This window comes from Artibeus jamaicensis, unplaced genomic scaffold (assembly GCF_021234435.1).
Source record: "Artibeus jamaicensis isolate MK-2021 breed Jamaican fruit bat unplaced genomic scaffold, CSHL_Jam_final contig_64, whole genome shotgun sequence".
NCBI lineage: Eukaryota > Metazoa > Chordata > Mammalia > Chiroptera > Phyllostomidae > Artibeus > Artibeus jamaicensis.
This window is the reverse complement of record NW_026521911.1, coordinates 15258054-15284137: the sequence shown is the minus strand read 5'-3', so window position 1 is coordinate 15284137 and position 26084 is coordinate 15258054. Positions and strand designations below refer to the sequence as shown.

Genomic DNA, 26084 nt, shown 5'->3' with positions numbered 1-26084 from the left:
TTTAAGTTTTAAGTGAAATACTATGAAATCATTTGAGTGATACATTCTAGACACAAATGCTGAAATTCTGATTTTAGGCCAGATAATCAATTTGACAAGTATTTCATCTGGAAAATTCCCAGTAGGTATTGATTACTTTGTACTGTTCATTCATTCATTTTTTTAAGATTTACGATTAATTTTCTTTTTTTTATTGTTGTTCAGCTACAGTTGTCCCAACTTTTTCCCCATTGCTCTCCCCTGTCTCCACTCCCACTCCCACAGTCGATCCCCACTGCATTGTTCAGGCCCATGAGTCCTCTATTCATGTTCCTTGACTTAAACCTTCACCTTCTTCCCCCTACCCTCTGGTTACTATCAGCTTGTTCTTTATTTCCATGTCTTTGATTCTATTTTGCTCATTTGTTTGTTTTGTTGATTAGGTTCAACTTATATGTGAGATCATATGGTATTTGTATTTCACTGCCTGGCTTATTTCACTTAGCACAGTGATCCGCAGCTCCATCCATGCTGTCATGAAGGGTAGGAGATTCTTCTTTTTTGCTAGGTAGTATTCCGTTGGGTAAATGAACCACAGTTTTTTGTTCCATTCATTTACTGATGGGCACTTGGGCTGTTTCCAGGACTTGGCTATTGGAAATAGCACTGCTATGAACATTGAGATACATAGGTTCTTTTGAATTGGTATTTCAGGGTTCTTAGGATATAATCCCAGCAGTGGAATTGCTGGGTCATAAGGCAGATCCTTTTTAGTTTTCTGAGAACATTCCATACTGTTTTCCATAGTGGTTGTACCCGTCTGCATTCCTACCAACATTGTACTCTTTTTTTCACAATCTCACGAGCATTTGTTGTTAGTTGATTTGTTAATGATGGTCATTATGACCAGTGTGAAGTGGAATCTCAGAAAACTACAGAACACTGAAGAAATAAATTAAGAAAGACACAAATAAAGGGAAGCATCTACTGTGTTCATGGACTGGAAGAATTAACATCATTAATTCTTGGATCCATACTACCCAAAGCAATTTATAGATTCAATGCAGTCCCTATCAAAATACTAATGAAATAATCCACCAATATAGAACAAATATTTCAAAAATTTATATGGGACCATAAATGACCCCAGATAGTTTCAGCAATTTTGATAAAGAAGAACAAAGTAGGAGGGATAACAATACCAGATATCAAACTATATCACAAGGCCATGGTAATCAAAACAATCTGGTACTGGCATAAGAACAGACACATAGACCAATGGAACAGAGCAGAACCCAGACATAAACCCGTGTCTCTATGGTCAATTAATATCTGACAAAAGAGGGCAGGAACATGAAATGGAGTAAAATAGCCTCTTCCATGAATGGTGTTGGGAGAACTGGACAGCTACATGCCCAAAATGAAACTAGACCACCAACTTACACCATACACCAAAATAAACTCAAGATGGATAAAAGGCTTAACTATAAGAAGTGACACCATAAAAGCCCTAGAGGAGAACACAGGCAGGAAAATTTCAGATGTCTCACACAGCAATATTTTCACTGATACATTGCCTAGGAAAGGGATATAAAGGAAAGAATTAACAAATGGGACTACCTGGAACTAAAAAACTTCTGCGTGGCTAAAGAAAACATCAGCAAGATGGAAAGGGAATCCACTGTATGGGAAAGCATATTTGCCAACGATACTTTGGACAAGGGTTTGATCTCCAAAATATATAAAGAACTCACATGACTCCACACCAGGAAGACAAACAATCCAATTAAAAAATGGGCAAAGGACATGAACAGACACTTCCCCAAGAAGGACATACAGAGGGCCCAAAGACACATGAAATAAAGCTCAACATTCATTTATTCTTTATTCAGTTGTATTAGTTATATTCCAGGTCCCTGTGAGGAATTAGGAATACAAAAGTAAAGAACACTCATGTTCTGAAGGTTTAGTAGGATCGCAGAGAAGACAATGTTCTTTACTCTTTAATTTTATTATTTTTCAAGTACAGTTGTCTGCATTTTTCCCCCACCACTTCCCCCAACCTCAGCCATCCCCACCTCTCTCCCCTGATTCCATCCCCCTTGGTTCTGTCCTTGTGTCCATTATAGTTGTTCCTGAAACCCCTTCTCCCCTTTTGTCCCCATTCTCCCCTCCTACCTCCCCTCTGGTTACAGTTAGATTGTTCTTAATTTCAATGTCTCTGGTTACATTTTGCTTATTTGTTTTGGTGATCAGATTCCACTTAAAGGTAACAATGTTCTATTGTAAGATCAAATGAGGCACAAAGGAGGGAATGCACAGGAGTGTTAGGGAAGACTTTGCAGAGAAATCCCTTGAGCTTGATATTGAAAAATCAGTTAGTAGAAGGTCATTTGACCAGAGGAAGGAAAATTAACTCAATTTTGCTTTTTTCATTTAGATCAGTGACATCTTTTGGAAACCATCTTATTTCTGAAGTTTTCTGGTATACCAGAAATGACTCATATAGTCTTAAGTTAGAGCATCTACTCTTAGAATAAATGTGAATTAAGCATGTTGTCATGGGTTTCAGGATTACTGAGTTTCATAATATAAGAAAAAAATAACCCTGGACCTATTTTACATTTTCATGCATTGGGCTCCCATTCTGTGACTGAAATAGAAAAAGAATTAAGCATCCTTGAAAAACAATGTAGCCAAAACCAACTGATATGATAGAAAATTCAACAAAAAAATGATATTTAAGCAAGTGTTTAAAATAATATTTGATGTTGATTAAATTTATACTATAATAATGCTATTTACAAAATTAGCCATTTATTTTCATTATAGGGATAGTATAAGAATAATTGCATATTGATATATGTCACCAGAAACATATGAGGATTTCTAAGTTATAAATTAATATTTACTATTTTGTATTTGAATCAAGAATATTGTAGAAAAATTTTGTCTTCAGTATGAGCATACCTGATTTCTTTATTCAGTGACGTTCACTTGTCATTTCATTTAGAATTGTCCATATCTACTTTTCAATTTCAGCAACTTCCAAGTACGTTATTTAAATTTTTCCATCAAACTGTACTTTCATACTTAAAAAAATCTAACAGTGCAGGACTTCAAGCAAAAAGATAATCTTACATTTTTTTTGTTTTTACCTTTATATTTCTAAGTAGTCTGAATATATGCTTAACTTTTTAATGCCTGCTTTATAGTTTATGAGCAATAGTCATCTTTTGATTCACGTTTTCTCACTTCTTCTTGTAATAGTATTTGACTAGTCATGTTTTCTTAGCTTTGAATAATTTCCTTAATCATCTTACTTTTGATTCCTGTATATTTTACTTCCAAATACTGAGTAGAAGATTTGAATACCCTTCCCTTTCCACCAGCTCTCTCTGCTTCCATTTCTCAATGTATTGTCTCACTCTTTAATTTTCATAGTAAGCATTGATAACATATATATTCTATTGCATAATGATTTTTTCACTTTATATGTGCACATATAAAGGTAAAAATCAATATTTGAAATTTGCATCATCGTGCATATGGTGTGTGCTAAGTCAAGTCAGGCTGTGATTACATTTATTTTATAATTCCAAGTCACAGTACCTCTGCTACTTAAAGTAGAATTTCTGATGGGCTCCTCCTTTTACCAGTTTCTTAAAACGAATTCATAGATTAGTTTGATATTTCATGCCATACCTTTCTCAAGAATTTTTGTTTTGCTGTTGAAAAAAATCTTTGCTTTCTCATATTTTTCCTTACTCCATACATTGTTTATAATCTATTTAATTTTCTTCAACAAGTCTATGAACATATTTTAGTTTTCCCTTTTTAAAAAAATGTATAATTTCACTATACAGTATTTTTATCAACTACTGAAAATCTCAACACTTCAGGCTTCCCAATTTTATTGGAAAGCCTGGAATATATATATTTCTATTCTTAGTTTCACATATAAAATGGTTTTCTTTTATTAAATTATCATTCTACTGAATTTTTATGTCTCATATCTTTCCTATTTAAATTTTAAAGTATACTATTAGGTTTTGCTCTGATAAAATCATGTTTCCCCAGTAAGCTTATTCTTTAGTCTAATGCTCAGTATTAATGCCATTTGACACATTACTTATTTTAGTTGCTCTGAAGGAGAGCAGCTTAACTATGCCTAGAATATTTTTTATAATTCCAGTGAGTGAAATTAATTGGGTTCAGGCTATCTGTCAGAATTGTACATATATTAGATATAATATGCACAATGCCTGTACATTAGGCAGTGTTAATTCTGATTTTCAGGTGAGAAAGATGAAATTTAGAGTGACTATTCAAGCTGAATTAGAACTCTTTCTAATAACTATGAACTTATCTCTCTTTGCAAGTTTCTTGCATATAACTTACTGTATAAACAAAAGAAAATGTTAAAACAAAGCTGTAAGGAGAGGAGCTAAGATTACAAATGTGTCAGGTATTTTTTCTTGTTTCACTGAATGTACTGAGAATTTTCACTACTGCCATCACAATCACTATATCTAATTTCAAATTATTTATGCAAATGTCCAACATTAATCAAAACATTAAGTTCAAGACAGTTGAAAAATAGAGTTGGCTAAAAATACATCAGAGAATAATAGGTTACTCTGATTAGTACAAGACTAGTAATTTAGGCTGCTTGGCACATTTTTCAGAGAGAGCCCTTTAAACTTTGTTAATTGCAAAATAACTATATTGCCTACTTCCCATCATTATCAAGGCAATTTGTTGTTTAATCCTGGAGAAGTAAAGATGCATCTGGCCCACCAATGGTTTTGGCTGGGTCTCAAGATGGTCTGTTCTGCTTTGCCCCGTAAAACTGCACAAAAGTCCACCCTCAGAGTCTGAGGATCTCATTGGCAGAAGTTACCTGTGCTATCATGGAGCACACACACACGGTCAGGAGTGAGAAGATGTATGTTCCAACCAAGACTGCCACCTGCTTGCTAAATGCAACTTCAGGAGTATTTCCTGAAAAAGAAATAGTATTACCTTTGTCATTTTGTCAGATGTGGTGTGAGAAGCAGAGAGCTAACGTATATGAACTGACTTTCCAAAATTCAAAATAAAGTTATTTATGTTACCATTAATATAGTCATATAGTGAAACCTGTACAAATGAATGTCTTGTACTCTCTTATTCATCTGAGATTTACTCCTGATGAAATTTCATTTCTTAGGTCTAGTTATTATTAGTCTAGTTCCATCTTTATATGTCCCACAGCTTGGGTCTCATAATAGACTCTGTGTTCTTCAAATCGATGCCCCTCACCCATCTAATTTTTGAAAACTCAGAAAATGAGCTCCAAAATCATCTAAAATTGAAGCTTAATCACCTTTAATTAGGAAAGAGAAATGCAGACATAATTGGACTTCCGAGTCTCCTAAAAGTCAGCCATAGAGGAATGCAGGGAGAAGAATCGTTGCCCTTAGACCTGGGAATGGAGTTCAGTGTTCCACCCACTGCGTGTGTGCCTCAGGGCAAGTGCAAACCCAACTGCCTCAGCTGTTTTCTTATCTGTGTCGTGGAGGTCGGAATGTATATCTCAAAATATTGTTATAAGAGTTCAGTGTGGTTCCATATACAAAGATTTTACACTTCCTACCGTACGGTCAATTGTCAAAATTGATTCCCATTTTCCATTAATTTTAAAAGACCTCCATCAATCCTTAACTCCCAGATTTTTCAAAGAAATTTGCAATCACTGTCCAATATACCTAACTTCCTTATGATTTTATAGAATGAACCTTTAAATGTTTTTCCCAACTTATACATTGATCTGTGACAAAACCAAGGGTGAGATAATCACACAGTGAGAGAAGCAAAGGGAAGTGAGAGAAGGAAAAAACTGCAGTTATTTCTTATCATCTCACACTAGACTATAAGCCTTTTGAGTCAAATATAAAGCTGAATTGCTTGCATTTTTAATATTGTTCTCTTTCAGTGAGAAATTCTTAAAAGTTTAATATGTATTTATATATATAAATAATGTAGTTTTATTGTAATAATGTAGTTTATATATGTTAAATGCATATATATGTGTGTATGTGTATGTATATATGTACGTGTGTGTGTGTGTGTGTATATATATATATATATATATATATATATATATATATAAAAAATGTAGTTTTATTGTAAATTGTTCCAAATGAGAAAATCAGTAAAAGAGCAAAAACTCCTTCAGGTCTTTGGGTTCCAAATCCAAGACTACCAAGCACCTTTCTTGCTCCTAGCCCTTCTTCCCTTGAATTATACCCAGTTAATCCAACACTCCCATTTCACCACCCCTCTGCTTATATCTCTACCCAGGCAACTACGGAGAGAGTGGGATGGAAGCTTTCAAAGACATGTCAGCCAAGGAAGGAATCTGCATTGCTCACTCTTACAAAATCTACAGCAACGCGGGGGAGCAGAGCTTCGATAAACTGCTCAAGAAGCTCCGGAGTCACTTGCCCAAGGCCCGAGTGGTAGCCTGCTTCTGCGAGGGCATGACCGTGCGAGGACTGCTGATGGCCATGAGGCGCCTGGGTCTAGCTGGAGAATTCCTGCTTCTGGGAAGGTGAGTGACTGTAAGAAAATTCACGTGGAGGTAATACCAGGAAACTGGCGGCATCAAAGGGTATCATTAGGTGCACAAGAACAGATGCTTTGGAAGCTTAACTTGTGAGTGGACCTAGAGCTTAAATATAAAACACCAGAGCCTGGAAATAATCATGGAAAATAAGTAGAAGTGCCATGTGCTGATTAATGCTGATAACAGGAATAAATATATAAAGGTGATGAGTCCTTAAGTCCTCCCCAAAATGACTATAACGAAAGATAGATTCTTAAACGCTTGCATAATTGCCTTGGGCAGTAAACACATTTCAAACTACTTGCTGTTGCTTTTGAAACTGATTTTGAGAATGGCTACAAAAACATATCTCATAGTATAGAATTATAGAAATTTGGGTTTGAAAGCAAGAAGTTGCTTTTACAACCAATTTTTTAAAATGTTCAAAAATTAACCCTCATTTTACTTTAAAAAATGATTTTATTTATTTACTTTTAGAAAGAGGGGAAGGGAGGGAGAAAGAGAGGGACAGAAACATCAGTGTGGGAGAAATACAATGATTGGTTGCCTCTCACATGCCCCCAACTGAGAACCTGGCTGAGCAACCCAGGCATGTGCCCTGAATAGGAATGGAACCCACAATCTTTTGGTTTGCAGGCCAGCACTTAATCTACTGAGCCTCACCAGCCAGGGCTGGCTTATTATTATGTGCAACAAAAGTGTTATTACATTTCCCGATCACCCACATTTTTACCAGCCAAGTTTATAAAAGATTAACTTCTACAGGGATTGATTTTAATTATCTGGATAATCCACTTGACTAGCACAACTCAGTTCATTCCCTGCTGATGCTGTTGAATCGGTGTATCCCCTATTCTCCAGAGGAACAGAAATGATATTGTGAGTATATGTAGGAAAAGACCCAGGAGAGCCAATGTTGTAGCTCTGGTCCAAAAGCTGGCAGCTGGGAGACCAAGCAGAGACAATGTTTCCATGTAAGTCTGAAGACCAGAAAAGACCAACGTTTCAATTCATGTGGGAAGACAGGCCAGTTTCCACTGACTCTGCTTTTCTGTTTTATTCATGTCTTCAATTCACTGGATGAGGCCCTCACATTAGGAAGAACAATCTGAATTACTCAATCTACTGATACAAGTGCTAATCTCATCTAGAAACGCCCTCATAGACACACCCAGAGTATTTGACCAAATAAATGTCTGGGCACCCCATGGCCCAGGAAAGCTGTCACATAAAATTAACCATTGCAATCAGTAAGATACCGAACAAAAACCAAGGTTCGGCAGGCTGCTGCTTCTAAAAGCCTAACAGATGTTGGTACAAAAGGAAAGAGTTGTATTTAGGTACAGCACAACCTGGTAATATGGTGAGCTCCCATCTGAAAGATATCTTAATCCTCCTGCTAAAGACCCTGGTATTTACAAGGGTAGGGAGGGGAGGGCTTTTTCCTAATCCAATTATCTTCCCAGCTTTTAGAGTGCTGGGGACCCCATCCATTCATCCTTTTAGCTTTCCATGCTTGCCTGGGCTTTATCTCCCAGCCTCTTGGCCAATGGGCCGAGTCTCCCCTCCTGCTCCGACTGACTGTTTTAGGGTCACAGGGCACCATAGCTTGAATGCGTGAATGCACTTCACCATGCTGTGCTGTACAAATATTATCATTTGATCACATATTTTTTCTAGTGGGCAGTCAATCTAAAGACTATTGAAATCCTTCAGAACCACTGCATCTACCTCAATATTACTGTCCAAAATAGAAACTTAACTCATTATTTTATTTTTAATTGCTTATTAAAATAAAATAGCTCCTTTATTTTCCAAATGCCTAACTGACCTTCTGTGATCAGACAGAGCTCCTGCTTAGCCATATTTTATGATAGCCACTGATAGCCACTCTATGTACCTTATTCTTTTCTGTCTGGTCTGATGGCAGTAGATGGATGTACTATTTTAATGTGAGTGCAACTATCCTTCATAACAGTGATATTGAGAGATTGCTTTTTCATCGATGTCATACATTTTACCTAACATCATCCCTACTTGGCAAGAGTGATGCGCCAGTTAGTTTCATACAATCCAGGAACATGCCCACTGCCAATATTCTTAAATTCTGAAGTGCAGTCTTGCCACTCGAATGGCAAGAACAGAAAAGAAAAAGCTGTCTTTGAACAACCCTGCCTTTCTGATGGGGAATAACAGATTTTATGTCTTCTTTCTGCTTTTTTGCCAACTTTAGTAATACAAATCAATTGCATTTTTTCCCACCATAATTTGTCAACAAATAAATGATTTTGATAACATGTACACAAGGAAAATTGGTTTATACTGTATTTGCTACTTTCTAACTGTATTTTTATTGCTAACAGCACCCTAAGGACAAAATTCAATATTTTTGTATGTTTTTAAATTTATTCTGTGAATGCTCTTTACATGAACTTCTCTTCAATTTATTTAATTTATAGAGTAATAGTTTGATAACCTTTCACTAGATTTCTTAATCCTTTCATTGACTAGCTAATAAAAATTCAATATTGCCTTGGCCAGGTGGCCCAGCTGGTGGGAGCATCGGGCCATACACCCAAAACTTGTGGTTCTGTTTCCTGGTCAGGGCTCCTAGTTCCCAGGTTGCAGGTTTGATCTCCAGTTGGGGCACATACCAGATGCAACTGATCAGTGTTCCATTGTTATTTGAAAAAAATAACATTGTTAGTGAAAAAAAACATTGTTATTTTTCACTCTTTCTCTCCCTTCCTCTCTCTCTAAAATCAATTAAAAAGAGGATTTTAAAAATCCAACATAGAGTTGAGCATCATTTCATTTCATCATTGAGCAGTGTTTTTAGAAAAGGCTTTTTGACTCTGAGTTAAAAAAAATAACTCCATGAAGTTTCCACCTCTTCAATTCTTCTTCTTTTTCTTTTTTTTTTTTTGAAAATTACATGTAATACTCTTTCAAATATTTAGAAACGACAGTATGGTCCTCAGTCCCCTTCACCTTCTCTTTGAAGCATTCCTATCTCTTCCATTCCTACCTCTTCATAGTGAAGTAGCACTCTCCATATTAATAAAACCATTGATAGCATCACCTGTCAAATGCTGTGTGCTAATTAATATGCTAAGCACTTTCTATGCATTGTTTTATTTAATTATTTATTTGACAGATATTGAGTGCCTATATTATATGTTGAGATGAGATGCATCAGTGAATAAAACAGACAACAGTCACTTTTCTTATGGACCTTACAGATGACAAGTTTATGTAGAAAGTAAACAAGGGCAATGAAAAAATAAATCTAACAATAACTTTCATGTTGAGTACTATTATCTTCACTTTATAGACAAGGATCTTATTACTTAATAAATATTGAGTAACAATGAATGAAGAAGGACATATAGATGTACATGATGAAGACAAAATTAAAATAAGTCTTTGTAACTCTAGAGACTGAGTATTTAGCAGTGTGTTTTACTGTTTATTTCTCAGTAAGTTCAAAGTATTCCTGATCATAAAATTGGAGGTCTAAGGCAGTGAGTTGAAAAGCAAAATTCAATAATTTTAAGAGAGAATTTATTTTTTTATTTTTATTTTTTTATGTGTTGAAAGGAATTGTGAATAGTTTATTTTATATAGAATAAGAAATGAAAGCATCTTACATGTAGCAAAAACATTTAAATGCTTTTGGAATTCTGACTTATAGAAGTTAAAATTGGCTTAGAAATAAACAATAAACCCAAATATTATTTTTCTAGTGTTATGGAAATCTATTTTTCCCCATTACCCTTCTCAACAGACTGATGAAATTATCTTAAGAGAGAATTTAGACCATCTACTGGCTCTCATTTTGTTAGTGAGAAAAGTAATACTCCAAAAATTTGGATGACATGGCCAAAGCTATATAAGAGCCTTATTACCGTTACTCTCAATCCAGTGCTTTTTTCTTCTAGCCTGTCCCCTATAGAACAGAAACACAGGGAAGTTATAATTGGATAGCAAATTCCCACTTCTTCATAAATCCTGGTGAGATATAAAAAAACTATCCTGCATAATTCAAATTTAAGTTAGCACTTTTAAATTAATGTTTCCTCCTAAAATTATTCAGTTTACCCCATAACTCTTCTTAGTATTTTGAGATTATTTTGTTTGCATATATTTTCCCCAATCTCTCTTTATGCTTCCTTCTTTCCCCACCTGCAATTTAACATGGATGGATGGTTCTCAGAACCTAGAAGTCAAAGCTTCAAGAAAAGAATCTGTATTCAGAACTTTCTAAAATGTTCCACATTTAATAGGTGCAGTTACTTATAAATCTCTCCTGGGGCATTGGGATAGGCAATTTTAATAGGTCATTCAACTAAAATGTTTGGCAGGACTAAGGTAACTCTACTGCTAAGACAACCTCATCCATCAACATATCTCACCATCTGTGCTGCACATCAGTTGAATGTTACAGTGATATGGGCTTGGCCACTGGGTCTTCTCATTCAAGGTCTGGATAATCTGCTGTCTCACTGCCAGTGAAAAAGTGCTGTCCGGGTCCCTGAAATATCTTGCTAAACACTTTGACTCTGACAACAGAAAAGGATCAATAATCTAAGCAAAAACAACATTTGTAAAGGGCCTTATTTTTCTAGAATGGATACATTGTTTTAATTCTTGACCTCAAAAGACATTATTTGAGATATATTATTTATGAATTATAAACCTGAATATGAACTTGGAAACAAGGAACAATTTTTAGCAATTTAACTATATAAAGATTGCTTTATCTTTTCTTTGATTAACTAAAATTATTTATATATTTGAATTAAGACTTTCTGTCTTAAATTCTCTTTCTAAAGAACAGAGAGTCTTATGATAATTGCTACCAGGCCATAAGAGGAAATGTACCTAATTGTAAATATACTTGGAAATTATAACTGATAATTCTTAGTACAAGGTCATGCTACATTAATATTTTTAGAAATGAAAAGGACAAGAGTTTACTCCAATAAAGATCTTTGTGGATAGAATTACAACTAATTGTTCTAGTGAAACTGCGATAGTAGGTATTAACCAGAATTACACATTAGTCTTTATTCTTGTGTAGAGCCAGAGTATTTATTTCCAGTTAAAGCCATTTGAAAACAAGTATGATTTTATTCCGTTTGGGCCACTCAGTGTCATTTAATCGTTATGTGAAAAAAATAGTTATTTTTATTGAATTCCCATACATGTTAGGAAACAAGCAGAGAGAGACACAGAACAGGAAGGAGAAAGAGAACCAGGGGAAGGTACAAGGGGAGATGATGAGAGGAAATGAAAGGAGAGAGAAGCAGAGACAGAGACACTAACTGAACAGTACTGGACATGCCAGTTTTAGATGACTCTGAGCTGGGAACTAAAAACCCCATTTTATAGGGGAGAGAATTGAGACTCAAAGAGTAAATGACTAGGCAAGGCCATACCAGTTTCTTATTGTGATGGACATTTTCTAGTGGACAGTATCACGATGAGAGATTTGTTGAAGCAACATAAATGATCTGCACTTGTGATAAGCTCAGTTTACTTTTGCTTTACTTTTGTTTTTTGGTGTTTTAGTTTTCTTTTTTCAAAATTAAATAAACTTAGGAAATGCCTTAAAAATTCTTTATATTTTTTAATGAATTTATAATGCAAATAAGACAGCCAAACCACACCCCACTTTGCCTGAAGTTGTCTTACTGCTTATCCACAGTGAGTTGGAAAGAACAGACTAATTGTATAGTGTTCATTGTATAAACAGCCACTTGTTTAAATGTATATGCCTGGGATGATATGCAAAATTTTCTGAATTATATGAGTTGAGCACAGAGTAAAGGAATTGTGGGTGAAAAATTTGGAGAGGAGCCTAGGAGACACTATTTTTAGCCTTGAAGTGCTTTGATATTTATTCTATTAGTAGGTAAGAGTTTATTTTGTGAGAAAGAATATATGATCAGTTTGGTTTTCCAAAGAATAGTTCTGGGATCATGGATTAGAAGAGTTAAGACAGACAGAATAGTTCTGGGATCATGGATTAGAAGAGTTAAGACAGACACAGGGTCTCAGTATGCACAGAAAAAAATGATCCTGTTGACTAAGGCAGCATGGATATAAAAAGGTGGCAGGACAAAAGCCACTCACTAATTAAAATATGCTTATTATCTTACAAAGAAATATATTTATTTTGCTTACATGTGGAGATAATATTACTAAAACTCTGCGGCACACCAAAGAAATATATTTTTTGCTGATCTCAGAAAATATAGGTATAATTTTGATTCACTCACACCAGTCAGGTATTGTTGTGCTGGCTGTTGTCATTTTTTTACTTGACAACCTAAAGGAAAAGAAGTCAGTGCCCCTGACTAAATAGATAGGTACTGCATCTTTTAAAAACTCTTGCAGCACCCAAGTGTGCTGGGACACACTGGTTGAAAATCGCCAACTTATATAAAAGCAATTTATAAAGTAAGAAGAGGAAGGGTCAAGTCAAGGAACATGTTAATGGACCAATGGACAAAGACAACAAGGAGAGGATTGAATGTGGGAGGTGGCACATGGGTAGGACAGGGAAGAATAATGGATGTGGGAGGAAATGGGGACAACTGTAACTGAACAATAATAAAAAAAGAAAAAAAAGTAGTTCATTGACATGTGCAGCAAATATTTTTCCTCCTGCCATTTAATTTTTATCTTATTTATGGCATTTTGAACAATGCCAAATTTTATCTTTCAGGGTTTTTTTACATCTTTTTAATGACATGGTATTTGTATATTGCATGTAGAGGCCAGCTGGAGAGGTTTGTTTAATAACTGGTTGTTCAATGCTAGGATCCAGGTAGAATAGGAGAATGTAATAAATGAGGAGGGTGGGCTATATAATGTAAAATCCCCCACATGTGGGGCTGGATGACAGAGCATGCATGGAGGGAGCAAACTGAGGGGTCAGCTCCAGAACTGAAACAGAAATAAAAATGATTTCAGGGGCAGAGGAAGGTACGTTTAAAGGTTTGAAAACGGGAAACTCTCTTGACAGTTCCTCTCCTCTTTGTAAATTTGGAGGCAAGAAGGAAGGTACGTGTGTGTTGCTGAGCTCCCAGGGCCAGTGGGTTGAGATGTTGTCAATAGAGATTGGAGAACCAGGAAAACTACGTCGTTAGTAAGTGGTATCACATGTTATCTTTATTTCATATCACTCCATTTACTATAAACTGTGGGAGAGAAAGAAGATCTGGCTATAGCATAAAGGAGAAATGTTCTTAAAGTAACAAACATTTGTACCAATACTGTCACATCGGTAATGTCATAGATTCTTACTGTTGTTAGGGCTTTAAAGGTTGGTTACACAGCCTTGTTCTCAAATTAAACACCAGAAGAAGTGAGTCATGGAGATTTATGCACATCCACTAATTAGAGACTTTGACCTGTGACCAAATGGAACTCCTAATGCTACCCCCACCCCCAGAGTCACGGGCATGGCTGGGCAATAGCAGGACTTTCCTGCTTTAGAAGATGGCTTTCAGAAGGACAATAGGAGAACTTCATGGTTCAGAGGGTAGACTGCTCCATAAAAAGTCAAGGCTGAGTCACACATGCTCAACTCTGTAGTTTCCCCACACAGATAAGTCACTCATTCTTAGGAGAGAAGGGAGGGAGAGAGTGGAGAAAAGCTATGTGTTTTTATTTTCATGCTTTTCCCTCCCAGGGAGTGAAAAATCTCTGAAACTCTTCCCATAAAATGTGAATAGTAAGATATATTCTATTTCTCACAAGTTCTATCTGAAGTAGCTACAGAGTTAAAATGAAGACTATGAAACTCAGAGGCATTCCTTGCCTTATCAATGTCACCATGCTCACTGTATTTGCAGCTGAAATCTCAATGAAACTGGTTGCTTTGAATGATGCTAGGGATCCAATCTGAAGACTGAAAATGCCCAGAAGGAAACAAAGTGCCTGGATGTTATAGGACAGAGAAAGATTCCTGTGTGAGCAATGAAACTCACAGATGACTTTGAAGGCCTCTTCTAGTTCTAGGGTTTGTGTGTTAGAGACCTCTGCATCTCAAGGGCTTCTGGTAACTTAAGACAGGGTGCAATTCTAATATTTGTTTAGATGAACTTTAAAAACAATTGGATGATAATAATAGCTACTGTTTGTGTGTATAAAGCACTCTCCTAAGTGGTTGGTTTTATTAATTAATTCATTGACTTTTATGACAATCCTACTAGAAAGTTATTACTATTAACCTCATTTACTGCTGAGAAAACAGAGGCCAGAAAGACAACTAATTTTCTCAAGATTACAGTCAGTAAGTGGCAGAGAAGGTGTTGGTTGATAGCCTGTATTATTAACCACTATGGTGTAACTAGATCTTAATTTCAATAATAAATTTGACCCTTACGGTATAAAGCATCAATTCATTTTTATATATTATTAAAATAGACAGTCTTTAATAAAGGAAAGTAGTAATTAAAGATGATTCTGAAACAGAGATGTCTTCTTTTTTTAAGTAAGACAAATCAAAGCTGGAGCAACCCAACACTCTATAAACAAGACAAATTCAATAATGAGATGGACCAGTCAACCCAAATTACTATTTTTCCATGCAAACACTCTGATAAAATTTAGTTTTCAGGAGAGAGAGTGATGCAGACACCAGCCCACAGTGTCCACGTCAGTATGGATGAAATGAGACATTCACACGGACCACTGAGTCCGGTGGAGGAAAAGGGGCAGTATGGCTTTTCTCTCAAGGGGAGCAAAAAGCCTCGGCCCTTTCTTGCCACATTCATGATGGTCCTCATTTACAATGCACAGGTTGCTTTAGATGGTGACCTTTTACAGAAAACAAAGGAGCCAATGCCTCTAATCACATCACAGAAGAGGGATATTTGCAAATGAAAAGGCAAAAGTGGTTGAATGGTTACACTCATCCTTGGAAGGTTTAGCAGGGATTTTAGGAAGTTATTTTGCAGTAAATGTTTGTCACAAATCCTCGTGCGGGAGTTTTTAGCAAAAAGCAAGACTCAAAGTGGCCTACACACATTGCAGGCCTGATTCCTCACAGGAGAAACTATCTGTGGGCGTGGGTCCTGTGCATCTCTGAGTGAGAGCTGAGTCCACGCCATGTAGAATGGGCTCCTACAAGAGAGAACTTTGAAATTGCTTTAAGAGAGTGATCAGACATCTGTGAAGGAACAAAAGTGAATACAGAATATTAGTCTGTGCTGAAACCAGGTGAAATTCATTTGTTCTTTCATTATTTTCTTTTTAAAAAATATTTTACTTATTTATTTTTAGAAAGAGGGGAAGGGAAGGAGAAAGACAGGGAGAGAAGGAAACATCAATATGTGGCTGCCTCTCACACACCCCACACTGGGACCTGGCTTGCAACCCAGGTATGTGCTTTGACTAGGAATCAAACAAGCAACCCTTTGGTTCACAAGCCCATGCTCAATCCATTGATCTACACCAGCCAGGCATGTTCTTTCATTGTATTTCAGAGTAACATGATTTGGTGGAACGAATGTCTTTTGTCCCTGTTTCTCCAAGTTGGAGGACACTGTGATAAATCCTGCTGAGGCAGTGCTGACAAACTAAGCTGCATGGGACAAACCCGGCACCCTCCCTAATTGTGTAAACAAAGTTTTATTATAAAACAGTCACACTCATTTATTATACAGTATATATGATTGCTTTGGGGCTACGATGGTAGAGTGGAGTAGAAGTTGCAACAGAGACTGTATGTCCCGTAAATCCTATAGTATTTACTATCAGGCCCTTTACAAAAAAAGCTTGTTGATGCCTGATCTGAAGTTTTTTTCATCTGTGAACATGGTTTTGCTTACTCACACAACACATTAGGCCTTCTGCTTTGAATATTCAGCAGTAGTCAGGGTTTGCACATAAACCCCACTTTTTAAAAATTTCTCCTTGAGGCTGTAAGGCTCCTGCTGAGTCAAGGCTCCAGACAGTTCTGGCAGTGTTGGCTGAAGTTAAGGGTACAGATTTGAATGTGGTGTTTATCAGTGGAGAAGGAGACCAGGAACAAAGGAGCTTTTTTGATTTTAGCATCCTGGAACATAATGTTCAAAGTAATTGGAACATATAGTACATTTCAAATGCCTCCTTTTCAATTCTGAGTGATTAATTTTTTCAAAAATAAAAGAACATGCTAAATTTAGGAAGGGATATACTGTTCAAGTATAAATATTCATCCTTCTAATAAAGTTTTCTTCTCTCATTTACTAAATTGGACTGATGGACCTGGATTAAAAGTTCACACTATCTTTCTCCTTCCATCTTCCCCATTTTCCTGGGAGTTAGTTTTCTCTTAAACGAATTTAATTATTTAATCCTTCTGTGTTAATAATCTTAGTTGACTCCTTTTTTTTAATATTCAAATCCCAAATTTGGCACATGTGGCCAAATCTTCCAGTCGTTTCCCATTATACCCAGAAGTGAGATTTAAAATGTTTAACAACCAGTAACATGTATACAATTAGAACAGATGAAACCCACAACTAAAGGGTAATTCTGTGCCAGTGCATGCCACCTGGGTATCAGAAGTGATGCACTTCCATATCCCGCCCATGGAGTACAAGTATCTACCTTTCCTCTATCAAAGATACCTAGCTCTTCTAATTCCCCAGATACCTGGCTCACAGTATCACCTACACTTCTTGGAATGAAACCCAAGTTTATCATGTAAGACATTCCCCAACAGTTTTGAAGACCTCATGAACTCTACTAGGACTTCCACAGATCCCTTTAAAGCTCCTGTGACTTTAAATTTCTAGTGTGGTGTTTTCCTCTTCCTCTTTTCCACTGGAATATGGGCTCCTGGAAGTACAAGTAAAGTTTTATTAATCTTTGTGCCTCTAGTACCTAAGATATTGTACATACTTGAGAATGGCTGTGACTGCAGAGAAAAATCATGTGTGGCAATTATGTAGAAGTAGAAAAAGTTTCCAACTTCCATCAGCCTGAGTGAAAAACAGGTTTCCCACTGCCACAGAGAGTGGAAAAGCAGAATGAATATGTGTTACTCCACAACAAAGTCAAGTAAGAACCCAGAGTAGAGGGCAGAGTTCATTCCTCAGGACATAAACTCTATACAATTTTATGAGAGAGAGCTAATTCATAGGTTTTAATATCAAGTGGTGAGCTTCTAGCCTTCACAAAGCAGGTTAATGAAAAATTGAGTATATCCTGTGAGGCTAAACCATGCAATCAACTAATAAATCACTTGCAATGGGCAAAGTCAAATAATTAGTAAGATGGTGAGACAAGAACTACCATGAACATATTTAGACTTCTGTCTGTGCTGCTTCAAAGGTTTTGGTTTCTTTCAAAGTTGGGAAAAGAGCAGGTCCAATTGGACCTCTTCAAATTCTTCAGTCCTCTGAGCTTACATTAGAGTTGCCGATGAAGAAGGTAAATGTTGATTAGAAATGGTTTAATTATTTGTTCAGAACACTGTAAAGTTTAGTTGTTTTTTACTCTGTTATTAAGACATCAACAAAACAAAGAGACAACCTACTAACTGGAAGAAGATATTCACCAGTGATACATCTGATAAGGGGTTGCTATCCAAAATGTATGAAGAATTTATAAAACTGAACACCAAAAAGTGAAACAATGCAATTAAAAAGTGGACAGAGGAAGTGCCCATTCATCTTTTGAATGAATGTGTTAATATAAGGAAACATTAGGCTAATGCATATTTTCCCATATTTCCATTATCTTTTTTATTTTTCTCTTACCTCATCCTTCTTCCTCACTTCTCTCCTTTCCTTCACTCTAGATAACCAATATGAGTGACTCAGCTGTTTTCTTCCTTACATTTCTTTTTCTTCTTATAATGGTCAAAAACGAATACATTTCCTCCCATTTTCATTGTTTTTTTTTCACTCTGATTATGCCACATTTTCTCATTTCATTTAGATATATAATAAAATATGGGTTTTTATGGAGTCCTGAATTTCCTTCTTTGATCAAAGAGTTTCTCTAAGGCCAGGAAATACTGTTTGTTTTATACTTTTATGTATTTAATGAAATTAGAATTATTTTTTAGTTAAATCTATTCAGTAATAAATCCAACATTATTTTCTTTAAGGTTGATGCTCAAATGTGTCTATGGGATATACTAAATAAGTAATCCTTTTCCACTGAAATGACAATAATGCTTTATATATTAAAATTTATACTTTGAAATTATGTATTTTTTGTATGCTCAGATATAATTTTAGATTCTGTCTTTGGTACCACAGTTTGACTTGACTTTTCTTGTTTGTTTTTTTTTTGCCAGTAGCAGAGTGCTTGTATGACAGTCTTTCTAGTATACTTTAATAACTGGTGAGACATACCAGCCTAATTATTCCTATTTCTATCATTTTATTATTTTTGTTAAATATTGTTGGTTTGTAAAAACTTTGATTATTTTCTCTAATTATAAAGTTAGGTTTCCAAATATTAATTTTTGAAAATCCAGTGATATTCTATATCCTGATCAAAAATAGGAAATAAATTATAATTATATTTTTATATCCTTCCATAACGAGAGATTATTTTATAAAGATCATGTATTTTTATTGAATTATTATAGCATTTATAGTTGTTGTTAGAATATTTAATTTCTAGCTAATTATTGCTAGTATAGAGAAAAGCCATACCATATTTGGACAATTAAATTCCTCTTTAAATATTTGTCACTATTTCCAGAAGCTTTCCACTTTCTAGATATGCAAGAATGTAATTGACACAAAATAATTGCATCACTTCCTCTCTTTTAGTTAAAATAGTTACATCATTTTCTCAACCATTCACATTCAGTAAAATCTCAAAACAAAGATGTGTAATAGTGACAAGTATCCTTTTCTGTCAACTTAATATTGATGAGATTAAGTTGCTAATTCACTTTTTAGAATGCAATTTTATATTTTTGTCTTTACCATGTTTACTTATTTTCTTCTTACATTGTCATTTTAGTAATTCTGGATGCTGGTATCTTTAGATCCGAATACATACATTAAACACACACAAGCACACACAAACTGAGATGAGAACAAACAAAAGTAGATGTGTAATTAGGAGCCTAACTGGTAGTTACAATTTAATCTATTCCGAGGAATACTTATAAAAATACATGTGGATCTGGTTCAAGATGGCAACCTAAATGCACAAATATACCCTTCTTCCTGCCTCAGAAAGCCATTGAACTGACCTGCCATTTTATTTAGAGTAAAAGCCACTGTCTTTACATTTTTAGCAGACTCCCACATATACCCCCTCCCCCCCTGCTATTGCTCTTGTCCTCTTCCCCACTACTCCAGCCACAATGGTCTTTTTAGTGTTCCTCCAAAATCCTAGACTCACTTCCGCCTCAGGGCCTATACATTTACTGTTTCTTCCTTTGCCTAAAACAATCTTCCACCTGAGATATCTCATCACTGGATTTCTATCTGAATTCTTCACTTAAACGTTACGTTCTCAGAGCAACTCCCCTGACCACCATATTTAAACTTGAGATGTACATTGCCATGCACACTTCTCACTACCTACCCATTTTATATTTCTCAACAGCATGTATTCCCCTCTAATATGCAACATAATTTTCTTACTCAACTTGGCTTACTGTCTCTCTGGTGTGTGCTAAAAGGTAAACTCTAGGAGGACAGGGATTTTGTTTGTAATCCTCGCTAAGGTATATGTTTATTGATTTTGGGGGGAGAGAAAGAGAGAGAAACATCAATGTGAGAGAGAAACATAGATTGGTTGCCTCCAATACACACCCCAACCAACCAGGGATTAAGTGCACAACCTTTTGGTGTATGCAGACAGTGCTGCAACCAAGTGAGCCACCTGGCCCGGCCAGGGCATGGATTTTTATTGGTTTTGTTCACTGCTCTGTCATCTGTCCCTGTAAAAATACCTGGTACATAATAAAAACCTAATAAAAATCATCTTAAGCTGGAGAACCCTTGAACCATATTTTGTCTGGTAGAATTTTTACAGTTTTCTGGTTAGAAACCTGGAATCACCTATGATCATAGGTATCAGTTATGGGAGAAGAAGTTTAAGTTTTACATCACCAGCTAATTAATATTTGTACTATGACAGGAAGAGCTGAGCTAGTTCCCTTGTTCTCACCAGCTTCTTCTCAGCCAAACTCTGTTGGTACAGCTGACTCTTCCTTTGTCCTCAAACAAAGCCTTGAATAGGAAGAGGGGCCCAGTATATGAGGGAAAAAAATTAAAGCCAAGAGTTCTAGACATTTTCATGAAGTATGCCTGTGGGGACAAGTTACATGAGACCTGGAAAGATGAGATGTGCCTAAAGATTCGAGTATAAAAATGCAACAGAACTGTGGAGCAGTGCAAACCGGGAGGTGGCCCTAGGACAGGGGGACTGAATGAATGTCAAGGTGAATGGCACTGCCATTAGCTCACTGATAAGTTATCTATATGAATGTTAAATTTGCTAGGGTTCCTGGGGTTTTAGTATTCAGATGCACTCATATTGCAACTAAAAAAATGTCATTTGTACAAATCACTTATTTCACCTGAGAAGGGAGCATTATTTCCTTCCAAAAAAATCCATTACACATAGTCCCTTTGTCTCATACAATAGAATCTTAATTCTGATGCTATATCAAAAAACTTTTAAGATGTATCTACATTTAATACGTTAGCCTCAAGAGATTGTGATAGCTTGACATTTCCATTCTTTACATTTTTACAGTTTCCACAGCAGGCTGGGTTCTGTGGCAAAACAATGGGAAAAGGTGGTGGTGAAAATCCCTGTGGGAAAACTTCATTCCTAAAAATGCTACATAATCTTATTACTTCTAAGCAGAGAAGATTTTTTTTGCTTAGAATTTGCTACTGTGCATTTTGAGGTAGTACAGGGCAAATACCTTATATTTCTGTAGTGCTTTAGAGATTACAAATGCTTTTATGTGCATTATGGAATTTAATCCTCCTTGTCCAGTAAATGCAAAATAGTCATCAGTGAAAGTATGTCCAGATGGCTGAAAATAAACATCAGCCACCCAAATAAATGCTACACTAGTGACTACTAAATGCATGCCTTAGAAGCTTTAATGAAAATTTCAAAGGTCTGTGGGGGCAACTTTGCCTGCAAGTTCCCCCGTCCACCAAGGATGAAAATAAAACTGCCACGGCATGATCTGCTTGGCAAGGAGAGGTGGTCAATGTCTCATAGGAGAAGGACCAAGAGCCCCTTCCTCAAGGGCTTCGATTAGGTTCATAACACACAGAAATACAGGTAAAGCTCATCAATCAATGTCAGGCAGCACAGTCAGCTCAAACAGTAGATAACATTTCAAAGAGATCTGAGGGCTTAATCTGAGTCAGTGTCAGGTAAGGGGGTTGCAAAAATTTTGGGAGACATGCTCATTTCCTGCTCGGACCCTTATCATATGAATGAAAGCACTCTTAGCAAAGCAGGCTTCACAGGACTTTGTGAATTCTTTCTTATGCCAGATCACCCCGGATCCTACTCTAGCCGGCAGAGGGCTGCACCACCCTCCCAGTCATAGGTTTTTAGGCTTAAATGGATTAGAGCCAGTAAGGTCTTCTCCCAGATGGAAATGGGCACTCAGGCTATGTCAGAATAGCTGGGGGGCGAGGGTCTATCACCCCATCTTTGCTGCAGCCCCCAAGTCCTTCCTTGAGGGCCTCCCAAGTGATCTTGTCTGGATTAGGTTGCCCCTCCTCTGAGGGGTCTTACCCATCATTGACTAACCGACCAAGCGTTAGGGGCAGAGATGGATGAAGCAGAAGCAGCGCAGCTGCCAGGGAGATAAGCTTTGTCTCCTTAGTAGCTCACAGTCCAGAGGTCGCTCACTCAACCTTAGCCATGGGGGGGTGCTTTCAAGTCCTGAAACCAGGCAGAGCAGTTCCCAGCAAAGGTCCAAAGTAAAATTAAATAATTATGTGTACATATGCATATATCTATATCTGTGTATATAGTTGCTATCTTTGATTTTTTCATTTATTTATTGCTTCAACAGGTATTTATTTGATACTAACCATTTTACAGGCACTATACATTTGAATATAATGTAGCAAAAATGACTCATGCAACCCTGCCCTTCTGGAGATTAAAGTAGACAACAAACAAGAACCAAATATTTAATTCTAATTCAATGATTTTTAGCTTTATCAAGGTATAATTGATATGTGAAATATTATACACACTTAGTGTATACATCTCAATTAGTCTAGATATATGCCTACTTTGTGATACCCTCACTACAACCAAGATACTAAACATACCTGTCACTTCCAAAAATGTCCTGGTCTTTTCTTTGTGTATGTGTGTGTGTGTGTGTGTGTGTGTGTGTGTAAAACTATTTTGGTAAGACTATAATATAAGATCTATCTTCTTAATGTATTTTAAAGTGCAAAATACCATTGTTACCTATAGGTACTGTGTTGTACAACAGATCTGTAGGGTATATTCATCTTACATAACTGAAACTTTATACCCACTGAAAAACAGCTGCCCATTTCTCCTTCCCCCAGATCCTAGCAACCAACATTTTATTCTTTCCTTCTGTGATTTTTACTATTTTAGATACTTCATATGGGTAGAATTGTGCAGTATTTGTGCTTCTGTGACTGGTTTGTTTTACTTTGCAGAAGGTCCTCTGGGTTTATCCATGTTGTCAAAAATGACAGGGTTTCCTCTTTTAATTTATTTCTTGTTGTTGTCCAAGTACACTTGTCTCCATTTTTAAAGCTGAATAACATTTCATTGTATGTACACTAGTATGCCATATTTTCTTTATCTATTCAACTGCCAACAGGCATTGAATTGTGTCCACATGCTGGCTGTTGTGAATAATGCCGCAGTGAACATGGGAGTGCAGATGTGTCTTCAAGATCCTGATGACAATTCTTTTGGGTTTCTGCCTTGAGCTGGAATTGCTGGATAATGTGATAGTTCTATTTTTAGTTTTTTGAGAAGCCTCCCTACTTTTTTACCATGGGGATAAACCATTCCTAACAACAATGTATAAGGATTCCAGTGTTTCCACATCCTCCCCAATACTTCATTTTTTTTTTTTGGCCCCTAATAGGCATAAGCTGATATCTCATTGTAGTTTTGGTGAGCACTTCCCTGATGATTAGTGATGCTGGACACCTTTTCATATACCTATTATCCATTTCTATGTCTTCTTTGGAAAAATGTTTATTCAAGTTCTTTCCTCGTTTTTAATTAGGTTTTAGTTTTTGCTATTGAGATATATGGTTTTTTTTATCTACTTCATATAGTAACAACATAGATGGTTTGTGAATATTTTCTCCCATTTGTAGGCTATATTTTCAACCTGTGCATTGTTTTTTTTGCTGAGCTAAAAGAAAATGTAAATATAGTAAAGAAATTATATTTTTATTTATGGAAGTAAAATATTCTTTTTTACATTAAATGATGATAGTTAATGATAATTTGTTTTACTAAAAATTAGGAAAAATAAACTGAATTGCCAATGTTCCACTGATTCTAAATTATTTTGTAATCTTTATAGTATTTGTGAACCACCATTTAAGCCTTCTCCATAATGCACACATACTCTTAAATATATAATCAGAGAGGGAGTAGTAATAATTTTAAAAACCAGCTTGACACCTACAGTGAGACTTGCTTTTTTCTCTTACATAAGAATAAATACTTCTTCCAGCAGAACCCAGTCACTATCCAGAAAATACAATGTATTTGTGTCCTGAATTAGAATGCAGAATATGCTTAACATTTATAGCATGCTTAACATTGTTTGAGCATGCAGTGTGTTAAAGGTGAAAGAAAGTATGGATGACCATAAATATCAAAGAAAAGTATGTACTCTCATTCACAGTAACCCAAGCTGCCTTAATTTCTTTCCGTATTCTGTTAGAAATATGTAGACAGTGATCAGCTCTCTTGTTACTAAAGTCAATATTTGGTCTAATTAATTGTTAATTCCAAAAATGATAATCATTAAATTTATCTTGTCTTTTCTGTTTCAAATTGTGATTGATTCACTCATATACAAAACAGAAGGCAGCTTTTTTCTAATATCTAACAATCATTGCACTCCACTTATTATTATGTTGTCAACCTCATTTTATAAGGTCCTTTGAATTATTATGAGAGAGATATACAGTTGTATGTCAAATATTATCTATTGCCTCATGTTGACAAAGTCATGAAAAAGGCTGCTTTGTTGACTGAAGACATATCACACTTCTGAATTTATATAATTAAGGTGACAGAATACTAAATAAAGTACATAAGACTGCTTCTGGTAATCCTGAACAGAGTGGGCTAGTGCTAATGTAATACCTCTGAAGGAAAAATTGAAGGCAACTGATAACAAGGATAAATTAGTAAAAACCTTTCAACCTCATTCGAGTGTCATTCAACTTGTCATTGGCTGGCAGAAATGCAGTAATTAGGAAAAGAACAAATCTTAAACAAAGGAATCAAGATCCTGCTTAGTCGATCTTTATTCTGTTGATCGAAATCAAGTATAATTCTGAAAGTAAACTGAATAGCCATCAGAAAGGTAATAAAAATTCAAAGTTGAAGATGAAAAAGTTGCAGATGAAAATATAAAGAAAAATCAAACATTAGACTGAGGCATTAAGATCCGTTCTACGTGTCAGGCTGCACTCACAGTCAGAGCGGTAGTTCTCACAGGAACTTGTAAGTATTAATTCATATGTGTTTATCTAGCTGAAGTTAAAATACATTTACTCAGTCTTACACATATGATTATGCATTCAGTATTTGTAACTCTGAAAATGGGCAGACAATACAAATATATGTCTCCTAAAAGATGATGGTAGTTAAGAATATTCTATTTAAATATACATATACATACCCCCCATACACACACACATCACACTTACAGAGATGATTAATGACTTAGAGCTTTCTAAATGAACCATAGTGTGTGTTTATGGGCCGGTGGGGGAAAGGACAATATATTTGGAGGTTCAAAAAGATTAAAGTATTCCTTCATATAATCTAGCCCTATAGTTCCTGATGTATTCATAAAAGACTGCTATTATCTGCATTCCTTCTTGTTAACTACCCCAGAACCTTCTGCGAAGCTTTAAAAGCCAATCTAATCAACTTCCAATAATCGCGGAGGGTTAAATGCTGGCATTTAATTCTATTTTTTTCTGAATGCCTCCAAATTGAATAAAGGGTGTTTTTCATAAATAACACAAAGACAAAAAGAATGAAAGAAGAAATGATAGCACCACAAATTGTTCAGTAGACAAATGGTAGAAATAAGGCCCAGAGGCAACCTAACTATGCAGTATGGAACCCTCCAAAAGCTCAAGAATTTGTGAAAGTAGTTACCCTCTGACAGCTGAACTAAAAAACAAAAAAGCAGAAATAACTGAAATTTTGCATAAATATTGAATACTCCTGGAGTCCCATCTATCTGGCGGAAAAGTTGACATGTGTTCAGAGTGTA

General features: G+C 35.9%; 1 protein-coding gene across 3 annotated transcripts in view; it reads left to right on the top strand.

The window, feature by feature from the left end:
• GRM5 (glutamate metabotropic receptor 5) overlaps positions 1 to 26084 on the top strand; it is a 447694-nt gene that overhangs the window by 149369 nt on the left and 272241 nt on the right. For all 3 annotated transcript variants that reach the window (XM_037137610.2, XM_037137609.2, XM_037137608.2), the window contains exon 2: positions 6325 to 6574. In XM_037137610.2, coding sequence (XP_036993505.1) covers positions 6325 to 6574 — 250 coding nt within the window. The remainder of the gene's footprint in view (positions 1 to 6324; positions 6575 to 26084) is intronic.